This window comes from Thamnophis elegans, chromosome 7, assembly GCF_009769535.1.
Source record: "Thamnophis elegans isolate rThaEle1 chromosome 7, rThaEle1.pri, whole genome shotgun sequence".
In the NCBI taxonomy this organism is placed as follows: domain Eukaryota; kingdom Metazoa; phylum Chordata; class Lepidosauria; order Squamata; family Colubridae; genus Thamnophis; species Thamnophis elegans.
In genome coordinates, this window is record NC_045547.1 from 26,085,861 (window position 1) to 26,106,062 (window position 20,202).

Here is a 20,202-nt window from a genome sequence, read left to right on the forward strand (position 1 = left end):
CCTCCCGGTTCAGGTAGGGACGCAACTGGTGCACCAGGCGAACCTGGGCAAATGCCCCCCTGGTCACAGCTGACAAGTGGTGTTCAAAAGTCAGCTGTGGGTCCAGGAGGACTCCCAAATTGCGAACCCTGTCTGAGGGGCGTACTGTTTGACCCCCCAGCCTGAGAGATGGAACACTTGGCCAATTAGTAGGAGGGAAACACACCAGCCACTCGGTCTTATCTGGGTTGAGTACAAGCTTGTTAACCCCCATCCAGTCCCTAACAGCCTCGAGGCACTGGCACATCACGTCAACCGCTTCACTGAGTTGGCACGGGGCGGACAGATACAGCTGCGTATTGTCCGCATACTGATTCTACATAGGATTTGCTTAAAATTCAGCTACAGTGCTAACATGGCATCATAAGGGCTCAATAGAAGACTGATCAATTACTTGTGCCTCTGTTTTGCATTCCTATTATAATATGTGGGTTACCAAGATTTAGCTGAGCCCAGTGAGATTCATGTGTCTCACATATTTCATAAAGGAGTACTTGTAAGTATAATATTAATACAACACAATTCAAAAACTATTACATTCTTCAAGTTAATTATGATTATATATCATCTTTTACAGACTTGTATTTGAATGCATGCAGAAGACATTGCCTTATGTTGGCCTATTGAATTCAGTGTTATATATACTGCAAGTACACACACAGAGGTCTTTTAAACCTATTTTAATACAGTCAAGTTTAGCCTAGGACCTTGGTGCTTTATTACTTTGCCATAATGTGTAATAAAATATACAACGGCAATGTAGTAAACACATATAACAACCTGACTGTAAGCTGAATAGTTCTGTGCACAAAATGTTGGTATAGGAAACCTGCCTTGACTGGAAATGGAAAAGCTCAGGCATATTCTCCTTTCAGCCTGCCTCTCCCTCTGCCTTCTTGGCATGACAATCCAAGCTGAATAGGAGATATCACCCCACTGTGCTTTCTCGCTCCAGAGAAAGGAACACTAGAGTTGAGCAGTTAAATGAGAAGGAGGAGAAGCAGAAAGCAGCAGATGCCATGCTTTAATGTTCAAGAATGCAAATTGGGTTTTTGCACTACTGCTGGCTGTTTGAGATAATACTTAATGCAGTTTTAAGCCTATCAGATGTACCCCAAAGATTGTATGTTAGTAATAGTAGCTCTTTTCTATTTAATACCTCTCAGTCATGGCGATCTGTTCCAACATGGCAGAACCTGTGTTTGCTTTCCAGTTTCCAGAGATCGATGTCCTCCTGGGAAAAACAAACAAGCCATATGAGAACAATCAATGCTCCCAAACATTGTAATTCCTCTCCAAACTGAACAAAGGAGGGAAAAAATGAGGGAAGCAGGACAGACTGAGTTGGCACAAAATCCTTTCAGAGCCCTGCTGTCTTCGAAGCTTTTAACTGTTGCTGATGATTCAGTCAATGCGTAACACCATCCATAAGCTGGAAATGGCCCTCTAAATGCTGGCAGCCTCCCACATAGTTACATCTTTATCCAAATCCTTGTTGGGTGTTCTTATATCAGCCTTATGAACTCTTTTGCAGGGTATGCCAGGCATTGTACAGTAGAAATGCCTGTGAAAAGGCTGTGGAATAATTAACCTTGCCCACTGTAGCATAGAATTTAAACTGCTCATGAAGCTCTATGCCAAAAAAGCCAAGCAAAAGCTTCCCACAGAAATCAGTGAGCTTTAGAATTGGCCTTAAAAAAAGGGAGATGATAGGATAAAAAGCTAAACCAGTGACTTTCATTGAGGTCTGCTTCCTATTGTGATAGAAATACAGCTATCTCTTCTGACAGAGATTGAATGGCACTAAAAACCACCCACTGACTTTCTCCCACTGATTCCTCAAGTGGTATTAAAGTACTCAAATCCTTTTTTTTTGTAACTGGTTATTAATGCCTGTGCTTGCTGGTAGTGCCACTGGCAGACTTGGTCTACTGAAATTACATTTAGAATGTAGCATCTACAAAATTGGCCCGCTGCATGATCAGATACTATGATCAAATGTCAGCTTTCACAGGCTCTTGATGGGCATCATCAGAAAGGTACGAGAACATAGCTGTCTTCTGAAAAGTAGAACATTTTGAAACTAATATTCAGAATTTTAATTTCAGTATCAGCCATGGTACCAGCTTTGAGCGCATCACTTGTTACAGTGATACAAATATTTTTCCACATACTGGAAGAGAACTAGCTATAAGATACATTTAATTACATTTTGGATGATGCTTGGGTAAGACCAACACAATGTGGTTTAATGTTTACAGCAAAGGCTAAGCAAGATATATGGAGAGGTTCCTTCAAATACATTATTATTCTGTTAAGGAAACGATATTGACAAGCTAAGGAAGTGCTAATCTTTCTGGACTTTTAAAAATCATTTCAGATCAAGAGCTGAATCTACTTTACAATTTTGGCTGATGTCTCCTCCTTGTGCAGTCTTAACTTTTGTAAGGTAGCATCTCTTCTGCCCTCAAGTAAAAGTAAAAGTTCCCCTCACACATATGTGCTAGTCATTCCCGACTCTAGGGGGCGGTGCTTATCTCCGTTTCAAAGCCAAAGAGCCAGCGCTGTCCGAAGATGACTCCATGGTCATGTAGCCGGCATGACTAAATGCCAAAGGCACACGGAATGCTGTTACCTTCCCACCAAAGGTGGTCCCTATTTTTCTATTTGCCTTTTTACGTGCTTTTGAACTGTTGGTTGGAAGAAGCTGGGACAAGTAACGAGAGCTCACTCCATTACATGGCACTAGGGGTTTGAACCACTGAACTGCTGACCTTTCTGATCAACAAGCTCAGTGTCTTAGCCACTGAGTCACTGCGTCCCTCATCTGCCCTCAGAAAAGATGGCATCACAAAAATAAATTTAGATCATCATGTGTTGTCTATATACATTTTATATCACACACAAAAATCACAGTTTACTAAGATCCATGTTGATAGCTTCAAGGAGAGGTTTAACACAACATTGGCAATATTACTGATAATATCAGAATGGGAAGTATAATCAACAGTGGTAAAATTAGCAGCATATATTCACAATTGGACTAAATTCAAGCAAAAATAGTTTCCATGCATATTATATATTACATAGCAAGGCAACTGTAAACATTACATTACATTACATTTTAAGGGGAAAGAATTGATTAAAGAACTGAAGTTAGAAATACAGAAAATTTTGAATTGTATAAATCTTCAATATCAGTCAGGATAAAAATGGGAAGTTGGAAACTAAATATTTACTCAATAATGTTTTTAGCAGATCCCTCCCCCCCTTTTTTCTCTTTTCTCTTGGGTGATTTATCTTTAAATAATAAATAGTGGAGATATTGGCATTCAACTCAGACATTTAAAAAGAAACATAATCCTTTTCCTTTTTGTTAAAAACAACTCAATGCGTGTTGCTTTTTATCCATTATCAACAATATACTGAGCACTAACTGGACAATTTTGCTATTTCTTTGTCCACCTACCAATTCAATGTTTGCTTTAATTTTTTTTCTTTTTTGTCTATTTAGTTTTTTAAAAATATTAATAAAAATGAATTCCTTCCTCTCTCCCTTCTTTCTTTCTTTCTTTCTTTCTTTCTTTCTTTCTTTCTTTCTTTCTTTCTTTCTCTCCCCCTCTCTTTCTTGTACTCGTCAAATGAATGTACAAAAAATTTCTGAGATGCTATTGATGACAAAATGTCTTACATTTTGCTTGACAAATGTTCTTTGTAACACAATATATTTCAGAAAATATTATATTGTGAACAATTGAACAAACAATTGCATTTGGGAGTATGTTCTAAGAACGATACAATTATATCAAGGATTAGTTGTGGTTAAATTCCATGGGTTGCAAATTTTGCTTTTCCTGTTATTGTTGAGTTCTTAGTCTTAATTATTAGTTTCTATCCATTGCAAAAGGGCTTGTTATCCACATCCATAGTAAAGGCTGCTGATATTTAACACTTATCTAGTCCAATATCAGGTATAATATTTTCAGTTGCCATTTTCCCTAGCCTTCCGCAACCTATAACTGTTGCTGTCCATGTATATTGGGGCTGCAGCTCTAGAATTGCATCTCTCATATCTGGAGGGCACCAAATCCACTGTTGGTTGCCTAATCCTTTTAATAGATCTTCCAACATGTCTTTTTTTATGTGCTGCTGAACAGAAAAGCAACCGCAACATGTGTGAATTTCTTTAACTAGTGATTCAGAATCCTGTTAAGACAATATGTTTGGCAGCTGCCTAAAGCCTCACCAGAAGGGAATGCATTATATCAAAGTTATTATTTCTCTTTTCATTTAACATACATTACTTTTCTTGGCTAGCCTTTAAAACAAGAGAAGAATGCAATATTTAGAATGTAACATGCGTTTAGAATTCTAACATTTCTTTGGTTACTACTTTTGTTTTAAATTGAAAACAAAATCTCTTCAACATAGTCACAATATCTGTAAAAAAAAAACCCTCACATGTAAGCTTTGTAATTGTTGCCAATTTTCTGGATTCGGATGTCGTATTTGGAGTCCACAAAACTTTCTGTCGTGACATACGTTTTGGCCATGGCTACCACACTTACAATGTCCTGGAAATCATGCTGGTTCTCAATTTTCACCTATGATTGATAAAGATCCAAAACAGAAAAATGAAAAACAGTGCAGTCAGTCAGGGATTACTAGGAATTACTGTCATTTTGCTGGGTGAAATGCCCTGGGGAGAAAATGCATTTAAAAAAACTTGAGGGATAGGAGTTGTAAGACATTTCTGTGCTCACTGCTCACCTCTTTCAGAGAAACAGAATCGTAGTTTTGTCCATTGCTTACTTCCTCCAAAGCAATTTGAAATAAGCCTACTAATCATCTTCATTCCTATCAATCTGAGAATAATAGAACCACATAGTGGTTCATAGTGTCATGAATTGGTGTTTGGGGCTCAGGACCCCGGACAGCACCCCGAGGTTTGGGAGCTAGTTAGAGTTTTTAAATAGGATTCGGGTTAATGTCAGAGTTTCAATTAACTTCTCCAACGAAATAAGACTCCAAGGCTTGAAGTTCCTCAAAGTTCAATTTTATTAGAGATGTCATATTTGCACATCTGGAAAACCTGAATCTGAAAGCTTCCAGGTTTTTCCCACCCAAATGAATGTCAAAGTCCTTGCCCAGCACCCACATGTCCATCACATGGCCCAATCAGGCATTGTCCCAACTAAAGATGTCTCCCAGTCGCACTCCTCCAGGTGCAGGACAAGATGTCCTTGACTCTCTGACAAAGGAAAGTTATTGTGACTATATATCTCGCATATTCCATACTATCCCTCCTCCCATTTTCCCACAGCTTTAAATGTGGAGGCTGGAAGGCCCAATGCAAAAGATGGCTTCCAGACCTGACACATAGCGAGACAGAATAAGAAGACAAATCAATCATCACAATACGTTTGCTATTTTCCATGATTTGTTCTAGATAACTATTTACCATATCAAAGCTATTGCAAGTCTTGAAGCAATGCCCCTCTCCCAATCCTTGTCATCATTCCACAGAAAAAGGAAATGAAACACATTATTGTTTGCTCTTTCGTGTTTTAAAATATGTACTGTGTGCATTTTCCTGTTCACAAAATATATAAATCAATCTGATGCTTGCAATGGTGTGAATCTGCCTATCAAGCCACCATTCATCCTCTACTAGAGATCACCTTAAAATGGAAGGATAGCCCAGAATTCCCTTAGTACATTCTAAAACAATTGCAGAATGCTTATGTTGCAAAAACAGGAACAGCACTTCTATGCTGCCACCAACTTGATTGCACTGGGGTAACCAAAATCAATTCTCCCACCTCTATCCCAAAAGGGAAGGGGAAAAAGATTGAGAAACAAAAGGGGCCTCTTCACTCTTTTATGTAAAAATAGTATCCCCCTTCCTGGACTTGCTAAGAGGGCTAAAACTCAGAAAGAAAAAGGAAAGATAAAGCAAGAGATCCTTCCTGCAGAAAAATACCTATAGTCTCTCCAAAATCTCCCTGTTGAAAAAGATTATGATTTGCTGCTGCATCATCATCATCATCATCATCATCATCATCATCATCATCATCGCTGTTTTGATTAAAACAGAAATAGGCTCAGACTAAACTCAGTTAACATGGGATCACAAGAAACCAGAGCTCCTTTTGAATGGGCATAAAGACCTCCTTGGAAATGTCCTTGGAGTGCACTGGAATTAATAGAGCAGAGGTGGGTGGGGGATACTAATTTGAATCTCTTTTGTGGAACTGAACATCTACCCTCCAACCTGGAAACGTGATGGGTTGATTCTCACTTAAATCCGGTTCAATTTGAGGCATGTTCTTGCACAGGAATAGGAAACTCAAATACAAAGCCCAAAGAAGATAAGATAAGATACTTTATTTGTATGCCGCCCTTTTCCCTGGGGGGACTCAGGGCGGCTCACAGTTCAGGGGGAGGGGAGGACAAACCAAGTTACATATAAGACAATACATCATTAAAAGCACAACATTCATACTATTCGGGCAGGGTTAAGGTCTTTAGCCCCAGGCCTGTCGGGACAGCCAGGTTTTAAGGGCTATGCGGAAGGTCTGGAGGGTGGTGAGGGTACGAATCTCCATGGGGAGAAGGTATAAAAACCCACCCACTCTCAACTCCATTTTGTCAGCTGTACCAGAACTGTATGCTCTCTGTGTGTTGGTTCTGTTCACCAATAAACAGAATCTTTCTTTCCAATCAACCTCCATTTTATTCCCAGTTTAGAACTGGACCTGGATTTTTCTTCCAACAGTCTCAATATCACAAAGTCTGACAATTACTGCAGAATGCCTTGCAGTTGGCTGGAACTGTTGCAACTGGTACAGAATGCAGCTGTTTCAAACATCCTAAAGGAAATACGCTATATGCTACAAGTCAGGTTTCAGAGTTTTCATAATAACTTTTAAGGTCTTAAACAATGGTTAAAGACTCTGAAGTCTGAGAAATATCTGTTCCAGTAATATGTATCCGAAGCAGGAAGAAAGCTTTCTTAAAAACCACTGTGCCTGGGAGATATGCATGATGTAAGAATGTGGGAGAGGGCTTCCTATGTTCTGTCTCTCCCACTCCCTCTTTCTTTGTCTAGAGTTTTTAAATGCCCTTCCCTAATATTGTACAATATTGCTCTGTTTTTTTTACTCTTGCAGTAAAATCTTAACATAGCCCGAACATGCTCTATGATTCCTTCTGAAAATCTGTACCACTATATTATGATTCCTTTTGGTTGAGGCTTTTAAAAGTATTATTTATATGTATTGCATGTTACTGTGTTTTTATGTATATCACGAATTATAACCTTTTCTGAGATTCTTAAAGATACAGAAATTAAAAAAACCCTGAAGTTATCTCAATTTTGCCTGGTGCTTTTAACATGTCATACACTAAAAACCATATCATCAAGCTGGAGATAATAACTATATTCATTCATATCATCTGGAAAGTACCAGATTGCAGAAGGAAGTTCCATCTGAGTTTGGTTTTGTATGTGGTTGAAAAGACACCAGTGTGTGTATGTAGTAGCAGTTTGCAGATTTAGGTAAATATGTGATGTGGCCTGCAAAAATCAGGATAACTGCTAGATAGCTTTAAAGAGTGAATGTTGGAATGGAGGGCAGTGGAAGGAATAAAAGTTAGGGGTTTTATCGCTTTGGTGCCATTTAGTGATTATTTGACATTTGCAGTGCCAGATCTGGTAGCTCTAGGTTTAGGACCAGAAAGGCTTATTGGATCTTATCCGGACTGCTTTTTACCAAGAATTGTTTGCTTTTCCCTGTCTTTACAGAGAAGGGTGCTCTTTGAGAGCTGCATGACAAAGAAAAATGAACAAACATTTTTCTGGCATGGAGTGGACCCATGTTGCTTCTGTCTGTTTGTGCAGCTGCTGGAGATATAGAATGTCTATGTGGAAAAGAAAGCAATTCTGCTGCCATTTTTAACTTTTACCATTGTAAATATATTATGGAATTGTAGAAATATATACTTTAGATGTTGCTAACAACCCCCCCCCCCCAATCAGTGATAGTGCTTATTATTTTAACATGGTGTGTGACATTTGCAATAATTATACTATTGACTGCATTGCTATTAACTGTCAATATTATAAAACTGGATGCTTTTCTGTCATTAAACTTAAACATGTTAATAAAATAATCGCATTTCTCTTCCTGATTAAACATATACATCTGATTTTTTTCTCAGTGTTTGAGACTGTGATCTTGTTGGAGCCAACTTACCAACTTGTATTGTGCAATAAACATGATTTTTTTAAAAACAGAAATAAAAAAGCATAGTAAGCTGCATTTGGATAGAAAAATAGACATCTTAGAGCCACTAAGCTTGATGCTATGAAACTCCTTGCTGCATCTAATTTTATTTTTAAAATATTTACAGTAAATTTAACAGCAAAATTCTGGTGTCTCACTTTGCAGCCCCAAATGCATTCTTACAAAATAAAAGAGGACTTCATTTGGAAATGGACCAGGGGTGGGTTCCTGCCAGTTCTAACCTCTTCTATAGAAGAGGTTCCACAAATCTACAGTGCCGTTTAGAATCAGTTCCAGCTCCCTCCCTCCATCCGTCCGCACATCATCAAGATGAAGAGTGAGAGGAGGAATTCTGGGAGTTGAAGTCCACAAGTCTTAAACTGTCAAGTTTGAATACCCCAGGAGTTTTTTTCCCTAAAGGGTTAGGGGTGCAAGGGTCTTGTAACTTGACAGCTTTAAGACTTGCGTGTTTCAAATGCCAGAGTTTCTGAGCCAACATTTTGGTTGCTAAGCGCCAAGCCACTCCCACTTGGTCACGTGTCTGGCAAGCCACTCCCACCTGGTCACATGTCTGGCAAGCCACTCCCACAAAGCAGGCCACACCTACAGAAGAGGTTCTAAAAAAATTTGAAACCCACCACTGAAATGGACTAACCCGCCCCAAGAAGACAGAGCTGAAATAGCAGAATATCTAGCAGTCCAAAGGACTAACTTCACCATTTAGTCTTCTAGTAAATTGACAACTTGGATTTAAGCTGGCAACTTCTTGGGCTAGCATAGGGGTGCCAAACCCGCGGCCCGCATCCAATGCATTACACACTGGCCACGTCCATCCCCGGTTTAGCAAAAGGGGAAAAAATAATGATATGTCACATGACTACAAAGTGACCCTGCGAGTTTGACACTCCTGGGCTAGGAAGTTAAGCAGGATTGGTCAAATATGTGAGTGAAGGGCCACAAAAAACACCTCAAGAAAACTGTCTATGTGGTCAACAGAAGTTGTACTTAACTGGACAGCATCATTATTTTTTATATCAGTTACACAATTTGAATTCTAAAGTTATTGTTGGAATACTGCAGCCCATTTAATAAATTGATACATGACTTAAAGAGGCGGGTTGCTGTTGACATCATCTCAGGGCAGAGATGACTCTAGAGCAGGAGTGTCAAACATGCGGTGTCACAGTGGTGTCACATGACTTATTGGGACTTTTCCCCCCTTCGCTAAACCAAGAGGGGGTGGGGCCAGCACATGATGCATCTGGCCCGCAAGCTGCAGGTTTGACACCCCTGCTCTAGAGTCATCTACAGGCTCTAAGAAATATTAGTTGGAGATCAACTTTATTCATGTCAAAACTTTGATTCAATTTTCTTTCTTCTGGAATCCTGATCCCCTTGTTCCCCCATTAAGTTTACTTATTATTGGTAGTCCAAATAAATGTAAACTATTAATCCTGAAACTGGTGGCCTCCAACTGGGTTGGGATTTTAACTTTCAGAATTCTAAATGCTGGCATGTATCATGGAAGTCCGAATTCATCTGGAAATCATCAGATTGAGGAAGGAAGATAAAACCTGAAGCCCATTTATCTATCTACAGTAATATAGAATTAAAAAAAAACTTGCTGCATTTACACATAGCTTTCTTGGCAAGCCAAAAACAGTTGGAAACAGAGTAATCACGTCTCAGGAATTCTTTAATTTGGATTACTGCACTCGGTAGGATGTTGACTTGGGTTTCCTGGCCTAAATGACCCTTCCCAATATATGGGTTTTTATGAAAAGATCAGGGACGGAAATTATTATACAGCCTACAAGCTCTCTGATTATTCTTTCCAGAACAATTTTGCTATTTCGGAGTATTACGTCACAATGATTGGAATTTAGCTAATCTAAACCTCTGAAACTTCCAGTAAGGGCAGACTCTCATGGTTTCTCTTTCTTTGGAAAGATAGGAGCCATGGTGGTGCAGTGGTTAGAATGCAGTATTGCAGGCTAATTCTGCTGCCTGACAGCAGCTTGATCTTGATCAGCTCAAGGTTGACTCGGTTTTCAATCCTTCCAAGTTGGGTAAAATGAAGGCCCAGATTGTTGAGGGCAATAATCTGAGATTCTGTAAAGAGGGCTGTAAAACATTATGAAGCGGTATGTAAGTAGGTGTCATTGCTATTGGCATTTGACCAGACTGCAATGTTATAACCACAGAGTAAGCATCTTGCTTCTAAATACTATATGAACACAGTCTTGTCTCACACAATGGCCAAATAAGAGTGTGTGAAAGAGCAGAAGCCGTATACTCTCTTGATTACAGGCTTCTTAGCTTTGAAATGTCTGTATGTGTGTGTGTGCATGCATGTGGGAGCATGCTTTTTTCAAGTCTATGCTTGAGAATAGGAGTGATTGCTTATTGTTAAAATTTGATTCTCCAACTTTATTAATGGGTGGCATTTTTGCCAAATAAAAGTAACAGTGTTAAATACTGTTAGAAGTGCTATCTAATAATCCAGGATGCTGGGATTAAAAGGATTACAAATTTCATATCCAGATAATGTTAAAATATTGTGTTATCTCTACTTGAAAACTTCTTTGAACTTTTTCCTATATTTTTCAGCCAAATGATCCCAAGAGCAATAGCAATAGCAATAGCAATAGCAGTAGACTTATATACCGCTTCATAGGCCTTTCAGGCCTCTCTAAGCGGTTTACAGAGAGTCAGCATATTGCCCCCAACAATCTGGGTCCTCATTTTACCCACCTCGGAAGGATGGAAGGCTGAGTCAACCCTGAGCCGGTGAGATTTGAACCGCTGACCTGCTGATCTAGCAGTAGCCTGCAGTGCTGCATTTAACCACTGCGCCACCTTGTGCAGTAGCCTGCAGTGCTGCATTTAACCACTGCGCCCCTAATGTTCAAACAAACAAACAAACAAACAAACAAAGGAAGTGGATGGTCTCACTATGCCTTTTGCAACTTCCTGTATCTGTTTTTTTAAGCAGATATCAGCATCCAAATAAAAGTATTCTGTGCTGATCTGCTGAGGTCCAAATAGATACAAGCATAATTGTATCTGATCCTTGTCTGCTGAGGGGTCAGTTATGTTTGCATGAAATCAGTTTGTGTACAGTATGTTTTTTTCCCCTTTATACAACCACACACAAAAGAAGTAACTGCAGAGAAACGTTGCAGATTTGAGGAAAATATACATATTGTACTTCTTACATCTCACATCTTCAATGAGTTTGAGGACTTCAGGAAAAGCATTGGGGCACCACAACTTTGTAGGTACCCAGGAGCCCTCAGCATTTTATCATTATACAAGTAGTCCTCAACTTACAACCACAATTGAGCCCAAAATTTATGTCATTAATTGAGAAATTTGTTAAGTGACTTTTGTCCCATTTTACAACTTTTGTTTGCCAAATTTGTTAAACGAATCACTGCAGTTGTTAAATTAGTAACTTGTTTGTAAGTGAATCTGGTTTCCCCATTGACTTTGTTGAAAGTTTGCGCAAGGAGATCACATGATCCAGGGACATTACAACTGTCATAAATATGGGCCAGTTGCCAAGCATCTGGATTCTGATCATGTGACCATGGGGATGCTGCAACAATTATAAGTGTGAAAAATGGTCATGTCACTTTTTTCAGTGCCATTTGAACTTCAAGTGGTCACTGAATGAACTGTTGTAAGTTGAGGACTACCTGTATATACCCATTTAATTCCTCACTCAGTTCATAGATTGTTTGCCTTCTAATTAACAGGCAAGGCAAGGCTGAATCCAGACAGCTTGGTAGATCGCATGTGCGAGACCAAGATGGCTGCGAGGCTCCGTCCGCTCTAAACTACCCGACGAAAAATGCAGATAAAACCGCGAGTAACAACTTTAAAATATAATATGAGAGGCTTGTCCGGGAGGCTTGAGACCCTGGGAACCCGAAAAGATCAGCTAGCGGTATGGGTTACCTTTTCGGGGATAGCCCCGGACCGCAAAAGCTCCAGCGTCTTCAGCGGCTTCCATGCTGGTCTGGCCGCTCGGCAGCGGGGAGGGGAATCTCGGCCTGGAAACGGCGGCGGCGTTCTTCGGCGGCTCCGGCGCCTATTTCATCTTTCAGCTTCGCCTGCCCGCGACGGGAGCGCCCTACGGCCGTGGGACCACCCCCAGGACCGTCTCCAAGCCGTTTGGACGTTACGACCGCGGACCGCGTGGATTCTGGCGGTTCCAGCGGTCTCCGTGCTGTTTCGTCCATATCAGCTGTTCGGCGGTGAGGAGAGGAACCTCAGCTCGGTGGCAGCAGCGTCGTTCTTTAGCGGCCTCATCGCCTGCCCCACTTCCCTACTCTGTCTGCCTGCAGTGGGGACGAGGAACGGGGGAGACCACCCTTGGACTTTACAGACCTGGATGATCCCATTGGCTCTAGGGATTCCGGTGGTTCTCGGGCTGCCTCGGCCATTTAACACTGAGGAAGCAAGTTCCATCTGGAGAACAGCGACGGTGTCCCCTGGCAATTACAACGCCTGTTCCATCTTTTTACCCTACTTATTTTTAGTGGTGTGCCTTTGGGAACTCCTTGGAGTGGTTTTACCCCCAGAAGGAAAACTTTGGACCTGGGCTGCGGGTGGACAGACGATGGCAGCATTGTGTGTTCGCACTGAACCCCCGCAGGACCTTTTGACCAACAAATTTGCAGAAGAAGAGAGGGGCTATAAGACACTCCCCCATATATTCCATCTGAACTATAATTGGTCCCTAGCCACTTTAACTCTGAACATTAAGAGCCAATTTTGCCATCTGAACTCGCACCTTAAATTTTAATCAACTGCGCAACTACTTTAGTTTCTTTCTTTTCTTTCATCTTTCTCTTCTTTCTTTGTATGGGATATGCATGAGATACGTATGAGATGAATGAATGTCCCACTTTTTATTATTATATTGTTGTAAATTTTTGTGCTTTAACTCTTACGTGGGGACTGTTTGGGGGAGTGCATGGGTATGTATGATTCGGAGGACCTGCCGGGAGATGCGGGGGCCATGGGGGTGGTTGAGGGGACCAGAGACACGGGAGAGGGTCGGGGTATTACGGTCGTAACAGGGAGGGGCAGATACGGCGGGGACTTTAGGGCAGGCCATTACCGGGGAAGGAGGGTTCGCTACATTACAGAGATCCCTCCTTCCGGCCCTATGAGTCCCACTCCGAGACCAGATGGCGCAAGTAATCAGGACCCTGGACTCAGGCTGCTGTCGCTAAATGCCAGGTCTGTGGTACATAAAGCTCCTCTCGTCCGGGACTTAATTTTAGACGAGAGGGCAGACCTGGCATGTATTACTGAAACCTGGCTGGGCCCAGAGGGAGGAGTCCCCCTTGTAGAGCTGTGCCCAGAAGGATTTCAGGTGCTACACCAGCCGAGAGCCCAGGGAAGGGGTGGGGGTGTGGCCATTGTTATCCGGGAGTCGTTAGTTCCTCGTAGGGTCCCTGCTCCGGAGCTTGTCGGGTGTGAGTCTCTGCTGATAAAGTTGGACCTCAAGGGTCAAGTGGGTCTGCTGTTAATGTACCTGCCTCCCAACAGCGTTGCAGCAGCCCTCCCCTCGCTCCTCGAGTCGGTAGCCGAGCTGGCAATTGAGTTCCCTAGGTTGATGGTCCTGGGGGACTTTAATTTGCCGTCGCTCGGTGAAAACTCTGATGGGGCGCAGGAGTTCATGGCTTCCATGACAGCCATGGGCTTGACCCAAGTAATTCGGGGCCCAACCCATTCGGCGGGTCACATGCTCGACCTCGTATTCCTCTCGGAGCAGTGGATTTGTGATCTTGGTCTGAGGGGTAACGACATCATACCCCTGTCGTGGTCAGACCACTGCCTACTGAGGCTCGACTTCCGGAGACCAAACCCCCACTGTAGGGAGGAGGAACCGACCAGGTGGTTCCGCCCCAGGCGACTTATGGAACCGTTAAGGTTCCAGACGGAGCTTGGGGTCATTCCTGATACTTTCGCCCACAGTCCGGTAGAGACTCTGGTTGCTGCTTGGCACTCGGCAGCATCGGAGGCCCTCGACCGGATTGCGCCACTACGGCCCCTCCGAGGCGGCGGATCCCGGAGACCTCCTTGGTTCACTGAGGAACTCCGGGAGATGAAGCGCCGGAGGAGATGCCTAGAGCACCGATGGAGGTCCGATAAGTCCGAATCGAACCGAGCAATGGTAACCACCAGCACCAAGGAATACACCAGGGCACTTAGGGCAGCGAAAAGATCTCACATAGCCACCTTGGTTGCGTCCGCTGAGTCTCGCCCAGCCGCCCTGTTTAAGATAACCCGCTCCCTACTAAATAAAAGGGAAGCGGGGGAACCCTTGCAGGGCAGAGCTGAGGATTATGCCAATTCTTAGCGGACAAAATTGCTCGGTTTCGGTCGGACTTGGACTCCATCCCCGCAGTTCCAGCCGAGGCACAAGAGGATCAAGTAGACCATCTCTGGGTTGAGTTTCAAGATGTTACCCCCGGGGATGTGGACAAGGCCATGAGGGCTGTAAGTGCCTCCACCTGCGTACTGGACCCATGTCCCTCATGGCTGGTTACTAACAGCAGTGAGGTGACACGAGGCTGGATCCAGGCGGTTGTTACCGCCTCTCTTCGGGAGGGGAACTTCCCCGCCGCACTGAAAGCGGCGGTGGTGAGACCCCTCCTAAAGAAGCCATCTCTGGATCCAGCTGTTCTTAATAACTATCGCCCAGTCTCCAACCTTCCCTTCCTTGGGAAGGTTGTTGAGAAGGTGGTGGCCTTCCAGCTCCAACGGTCCTTGGAGGAAGCAAACTATCTTGACCTCTTCCAGTCAGGCTTCAGACCCGGTTACAGCACAGAAACCGCTTTGGTCGCATTGACCGATGATCTCTGGAGAGCCAGAGATGGAGGACATTCCTCCATCCTGGTCCTCCTTGACCTCTCAGCGGCTTTCGATACCATCGACCATGGTATCCTTCTGCGACGACTGCGGGAGGTGGGAGTGGGAGGCACCGTGTTGCGGTGGTTCTCCTCCTACCTCTCGGACAGGTCGCAGTCGGTGTTAGTGGGGGGGCAGAGATCGTCCCCTAGGCCCCTAACATATGGGGTGCCTCAGGGCTCGGTCTTATCCCCCCTACTATTCAACATCTACATGAAACCGCTGGGAGAGATCATCCGCAGGCACGGGATCAGATACCATCAATATGCGGACGATACCCAGTTGTATCTGTCCGCCCCGTGCCAACTCAATGAAGCGGCAGATGTGATGAACCGAGGCCTTGAGGCCGTTATGGATTGGATGAGGGTTAACAAGCTTGTACTCAACCCAGAAAAGACCGAGTGGCTGTTGTGCTTCCCTCCCAAAGATTCGACCAATATTCCATCACTCAGGCTGGGGGGTCAAATTTTATACCCCTCAGAGAGGGTTCGCAACTTGGGAGTCCTCCTGGATCCACAGCTATCGTTTGACCACCACCTGACGGCTGTGACCAGGGGGGCATTCGCCCAGGTTCGCCTGGTGCGCCAGTTGCGACCCTACCTGAATCGGGAGGCTCTCACAACAGTCACTCGGGCCCTTGTGACCTCTAGGCTGGAATACTGCAATGTGCTCTACATGGGGCTGCCCTTGAAGAGCATCCGGCGACTTCAGCTAGTGCAGAACGCGGCCGCGCGAGTGATTGTGGGTGCACCTCGGTTCACCCACATAACACCTATCCTCCGCGAGCTGCGCTGGCTACCTGTCGATCTCCGGATGCGCTTCAAGGTGCTATTAGTCACCCATAAAGCCCTGCATGGTAGTGGATCTGGGTACTTGAGAGACCGCCTTCTGCCAATTACCTCCCTGCGACCAATTAGATCTCATAGATTGGGCCTCCTCCGTATTCCATCGGCCAGCCAGTGCCGGCTGGCAACTACAAGGAGGAGGGCCTTCTCAGTAGTAGCCCCGACCCTTTGGAACGAGCTCCCTGTGGAGATTCGTACCCTCACCACCGTCCAGGCCTTCCGCACAGCCCTTAAGAACTGGCTAGCCCGTCAGGCCTGGTGACAAGGATAGCCGCCCCTCCCGAATGATGAATGAATGTTGCTTATTACTTTTATTATATGTGTCTACGTCATTGTTTGTATTCCCCCTTCCTGATTTTATGTGAGCCGCCCTGAGTCCCCTCAGGGAAAAGGGCGGCCTACAAATGTTAATAAACATTTAAACATTTAACATTTAAACATTTAAACATCTGCTGGCTAAAGGAGCCAAAGCTGACCTAAGTTTGACTGTTGCACACAATGTGCCTTATTTCACACACACAAGTGGGCTCTGCACTGCTGACTCTACCTCCATAGCGTGCTTCAGAATAAGGAACAGCATAGCATAACACAGCACAGCACAGCATAGCATAGCATAGAGCTGGAACAGACCAGCTGACCATTCAAGCAGGAGAACCTATACAATTTTAGATAAGTGGCTGTCTAGTTTCTTCTTAAAAAGCTCCAGTGATGGAGTGCCCACGATTTCTGACGGGAAGTTATTCCACTGGTTAATTGTCCTCACTATTAGGACGTTTCTTCTTAATTCCAGGTTGCTTCTCTCTTTGATTAATTTCCAACCATTGTTTCTTGTCCTGCTCTCTGGTGTTTTGTAAAATAATTTGATCTCCCTCCTTTTTGTGGCAGCTTCTCAAATTCTGGAATACTGCTATCATGTTACTCCTAATTCTTCTTTCCTTAGACAAGCCAAACCCAAACCCTGCAGCCGTTCTTCATATGTTTTAGTCTCTAGGCCTTTGAACATCTTAGTTGCTCTTCTCTGAACTTTTTCCAAGGTCTCAACATATTATGTTAGAATATTAGAATGTTATTGGCAGTTGGTGTCTGAGTTTCCCCTGATGTTATCTGCTTTAGGCAAAGACTTTGACAATTCACCGACTGGCTGCTTTTTAAATTATTATTATTACGTGGTTAATCTTTGGTGAGATTCACAGCCTTGGGGCTGGTTGGTAGCTCAAGAGCTCGAGTCCTAACCAAGGACCTAGGAACTGTTCAGGTAACGTCAGAGGATATAAGCTGTTCCAAGTAGGGTGGTTTTTTGTAGAATCAGAATGTTCAAGTCTGATAAATTTAAAATTTCCAAATAGCGAGGTAGCCCTTTGGGTATTGCTTCAAGGACTCCAATTACAATCAGGGCAACACACAATTTCTTTTTCCACAGTCGCTCAATTTCAATTTGCAAGTCCCGGTACTTTGTGATTTTTTTCTTTATCTTCAATTCGTGCATCTCCAGATATTGCAATGTCAATGAACCATACTTTTTTTCTTTTCAACTATTGTTATGTCAGGTGTGTTGTGGGCCAAGTGCCTGTCAGTCTGAATTCTGAAGTCCCACAAGATCTTGACTTTCTCATTCTCTAAAACCTTCTGAACCTGAGGTTCCCAGTGGTTTTTGCTGTACTCAAATCCAAACTTTTGGCACAATTTCCAGTGAATGATCTTAGCAACGTGGTCATGGCATTGTAGGTAGTCAGTTTGTGAAATTATTATTAATTATTATTATTATTGTTGTTATTTAAAAAAAATAGAAAAATAATTTGGGGTAATCAACAGCGTTGGCTGATTTGTCAACATGCCAACTGCAGGTACTTGTGTAATGTGTAGGCAACTGCTGATGAACAGTGCATGAAGGGTGGGATATCTTTGTGCTGAAGTGAGGAGCTTGGATAGAAGTGCCCATATTTCAGAGCTGGGAAAGGAACATTCAGTAGAGGCAAAAAGCTGACTTTAAAACTGAGTATTAAAAAAGTACTGAAAAAAAATCAAGGCAGAAGACAATGCAAGATCAGCCCTTTCTGTGGCTCAGGAAATTAAGTTCATATGTTGCTCATGGCTTTATCTCCCAGGTCACTGTCAATGTTTCCCCCTTCAATTCCATTAACTTTTTTTTGAAAGGGGAAAACTTAATTAGGTTATAAATGAAAAGTGAAAGTATCTGGACTAAAGATGTATACTTTGGCTCCTTTCAAATAGAAGGAAATGGAAATTTAAAGAGTGGCTTTGTTTCCATGGAACACACACTGCAGGTTTTTTTTTTAATCTCATAAGTCTTAGGTTACATGTTCAATTTTGGGTGCTCCTAATTTGGTGTTCAATAAACACATTTCTGAACTAAGTGTTGCACACTGTATTTTTGGTTGGAAACACTAATTTGATCGATTTTTTTCCTTTCTCCGAATATAAGCAGCTCTGTATTAAGATAGATCTTTAGGTTTGAACAATTGAGTTTTATAGATAAGAGGTAGCAAATCTTCAGTAAACTAAGCGAAGAGTTTGGTTCTATCCATAAAAGGCAAGGTGTGGTTTGACAAAAAAGAAGCAGCTTTTGGCCAGTGATCAGACTCATATATTAGTAAAGCTGTATGGAAATTTTATTTATTTAATTGCACAAAGGGAACTCGGACTACAGGTATTAGTAATCTAATTAATTTTAATACAATTATAAGAGAAGAAGAGACAGAAGGAGTTGCAATATGCTGGACATTGGTGTGAATATTCAATAATGGCTAAGAAGTCTGAATTAAGTATTCTTTTTGTATTGAAGATATGTGAATGTACAGTATGTGCCTTTAAATGTTTTGAGATTAAATATGAGATTCTAGGAATATTTAGCTTGGAATAACAGAATAAGAGTTGGAAAGGACCTTGGAGGTATTTTCTGGAGCATATTTTGATTTGCATTACTATGAAGTAATGAATATATATTTCATATACACAGACATACACAAAGGGTGGAAAGCTTAAATATCGCTTACATTTTTTCTTGAAAGAACACAAGCACTAGCTCAGTGTGATATGCGTTCTACTAATTTCTCATTTCAATTTCCCAAGAGCTTCCATTTAGAAACCAAAGACTTAATTATTTTGCAAAGAAGTCATGCCAAGAAACAAACTATAAATCTTCTTACAGAAAGAATTTTAAAACTCAATTACAATGCTTCAGTTATTTCCATCTACAAGAGGTTTATTCTGAACAATCCATGTTACTAATAATTTCTAGAGACTGACATTGTGACACAATGTCACTTTCAGAAAAAAGATTTAATAATTGAGCTCACTATTTGAGCTCAATTTACAGCAAAGAGTGCAGCTGGTAAAATGAATCAGAATTTGTGAATGGGACGCTTAACCTGTGTTACATCTAAACTTATTTGCCCTCCTTTAAAGAAAATATTTGCCTGTTGTCAGCTAAAGACTTTTACTCTTTTCCTTTTGCAAGCAGTTTTTCATACTTCAGAATCACTTATTTCTAGCTTTGGAAAAAGCATGATGATGAACAAACTTTCTCCTCTAAAAGACGATGTTTAAACAAGACATTAATGACCCTCCTTATTTTTGGTTACATGTAAAAAAACAAACAACCCAAATCCCCAAAGCATGAAAATACTCCACCCTAAATAATTCAAATAGTAACTACAAACAACTAAGTGTTGGTCCATGAATTGCCTTAAATAGGTACTTTAAAAAAGAGAAAGAAATATGACTAACAGGGATATGAAGAAATCTCTTTATTTGATCTAATTTTAGAGGCCTAAAAACAAAGTTAAAGTTACAAAAATACACATTACCCATAAATAGGAAATGTACTTTCCCTTCAATATAAAACTGGCACAACACTGTTCCATGATCTGGTCAAAGAAAGGTGAAGACTCTATTTGAAGGAAAGTGGTACGGTTGGGAGCCAGGCTACTATATAAATGACATAGTTCACAATGAGTGTTTTACGTTTCATATAGATATGGAGAAATTTGTAGATATATCCTGTCCTCTCATTTGGTCAGTAATAGCAACAGCACTAGAAATAGCACTATTTTACAACCCCCTTTAAGCCCCCTCTAAGC

The 20,202-nt window shown here is 42.1% G+C and overlaps 1 protein-coding gene across 1 annotated transcript in view; it reads right to left on the reverse strand.

Moving 5' to 3' along the window:
• The window catches only part of LOC116511109 (synapsin-3-like), a 187,344-nt gene that overhangs the window by 21,778 nt on the left and 145,364 nt on the right, over positions 1–20,202 (reverse strand). Inside the window, exons 7-8 of the mRNA XM_032220926.1 lie at positions 4,501–4,643; positions 1,199–1,273 (exon numbers count right to left, since the gene is read on the reverse strand). Coding sequence (XP_032076817.1) covers positions 1,199–1,273; positions 4,501–4,643 — 218 coding nt within the window. The remainder of the gene's footprint in view (positions 1–1,198; positions 1,274–4,500; positions 4,644–20,202) is intronic.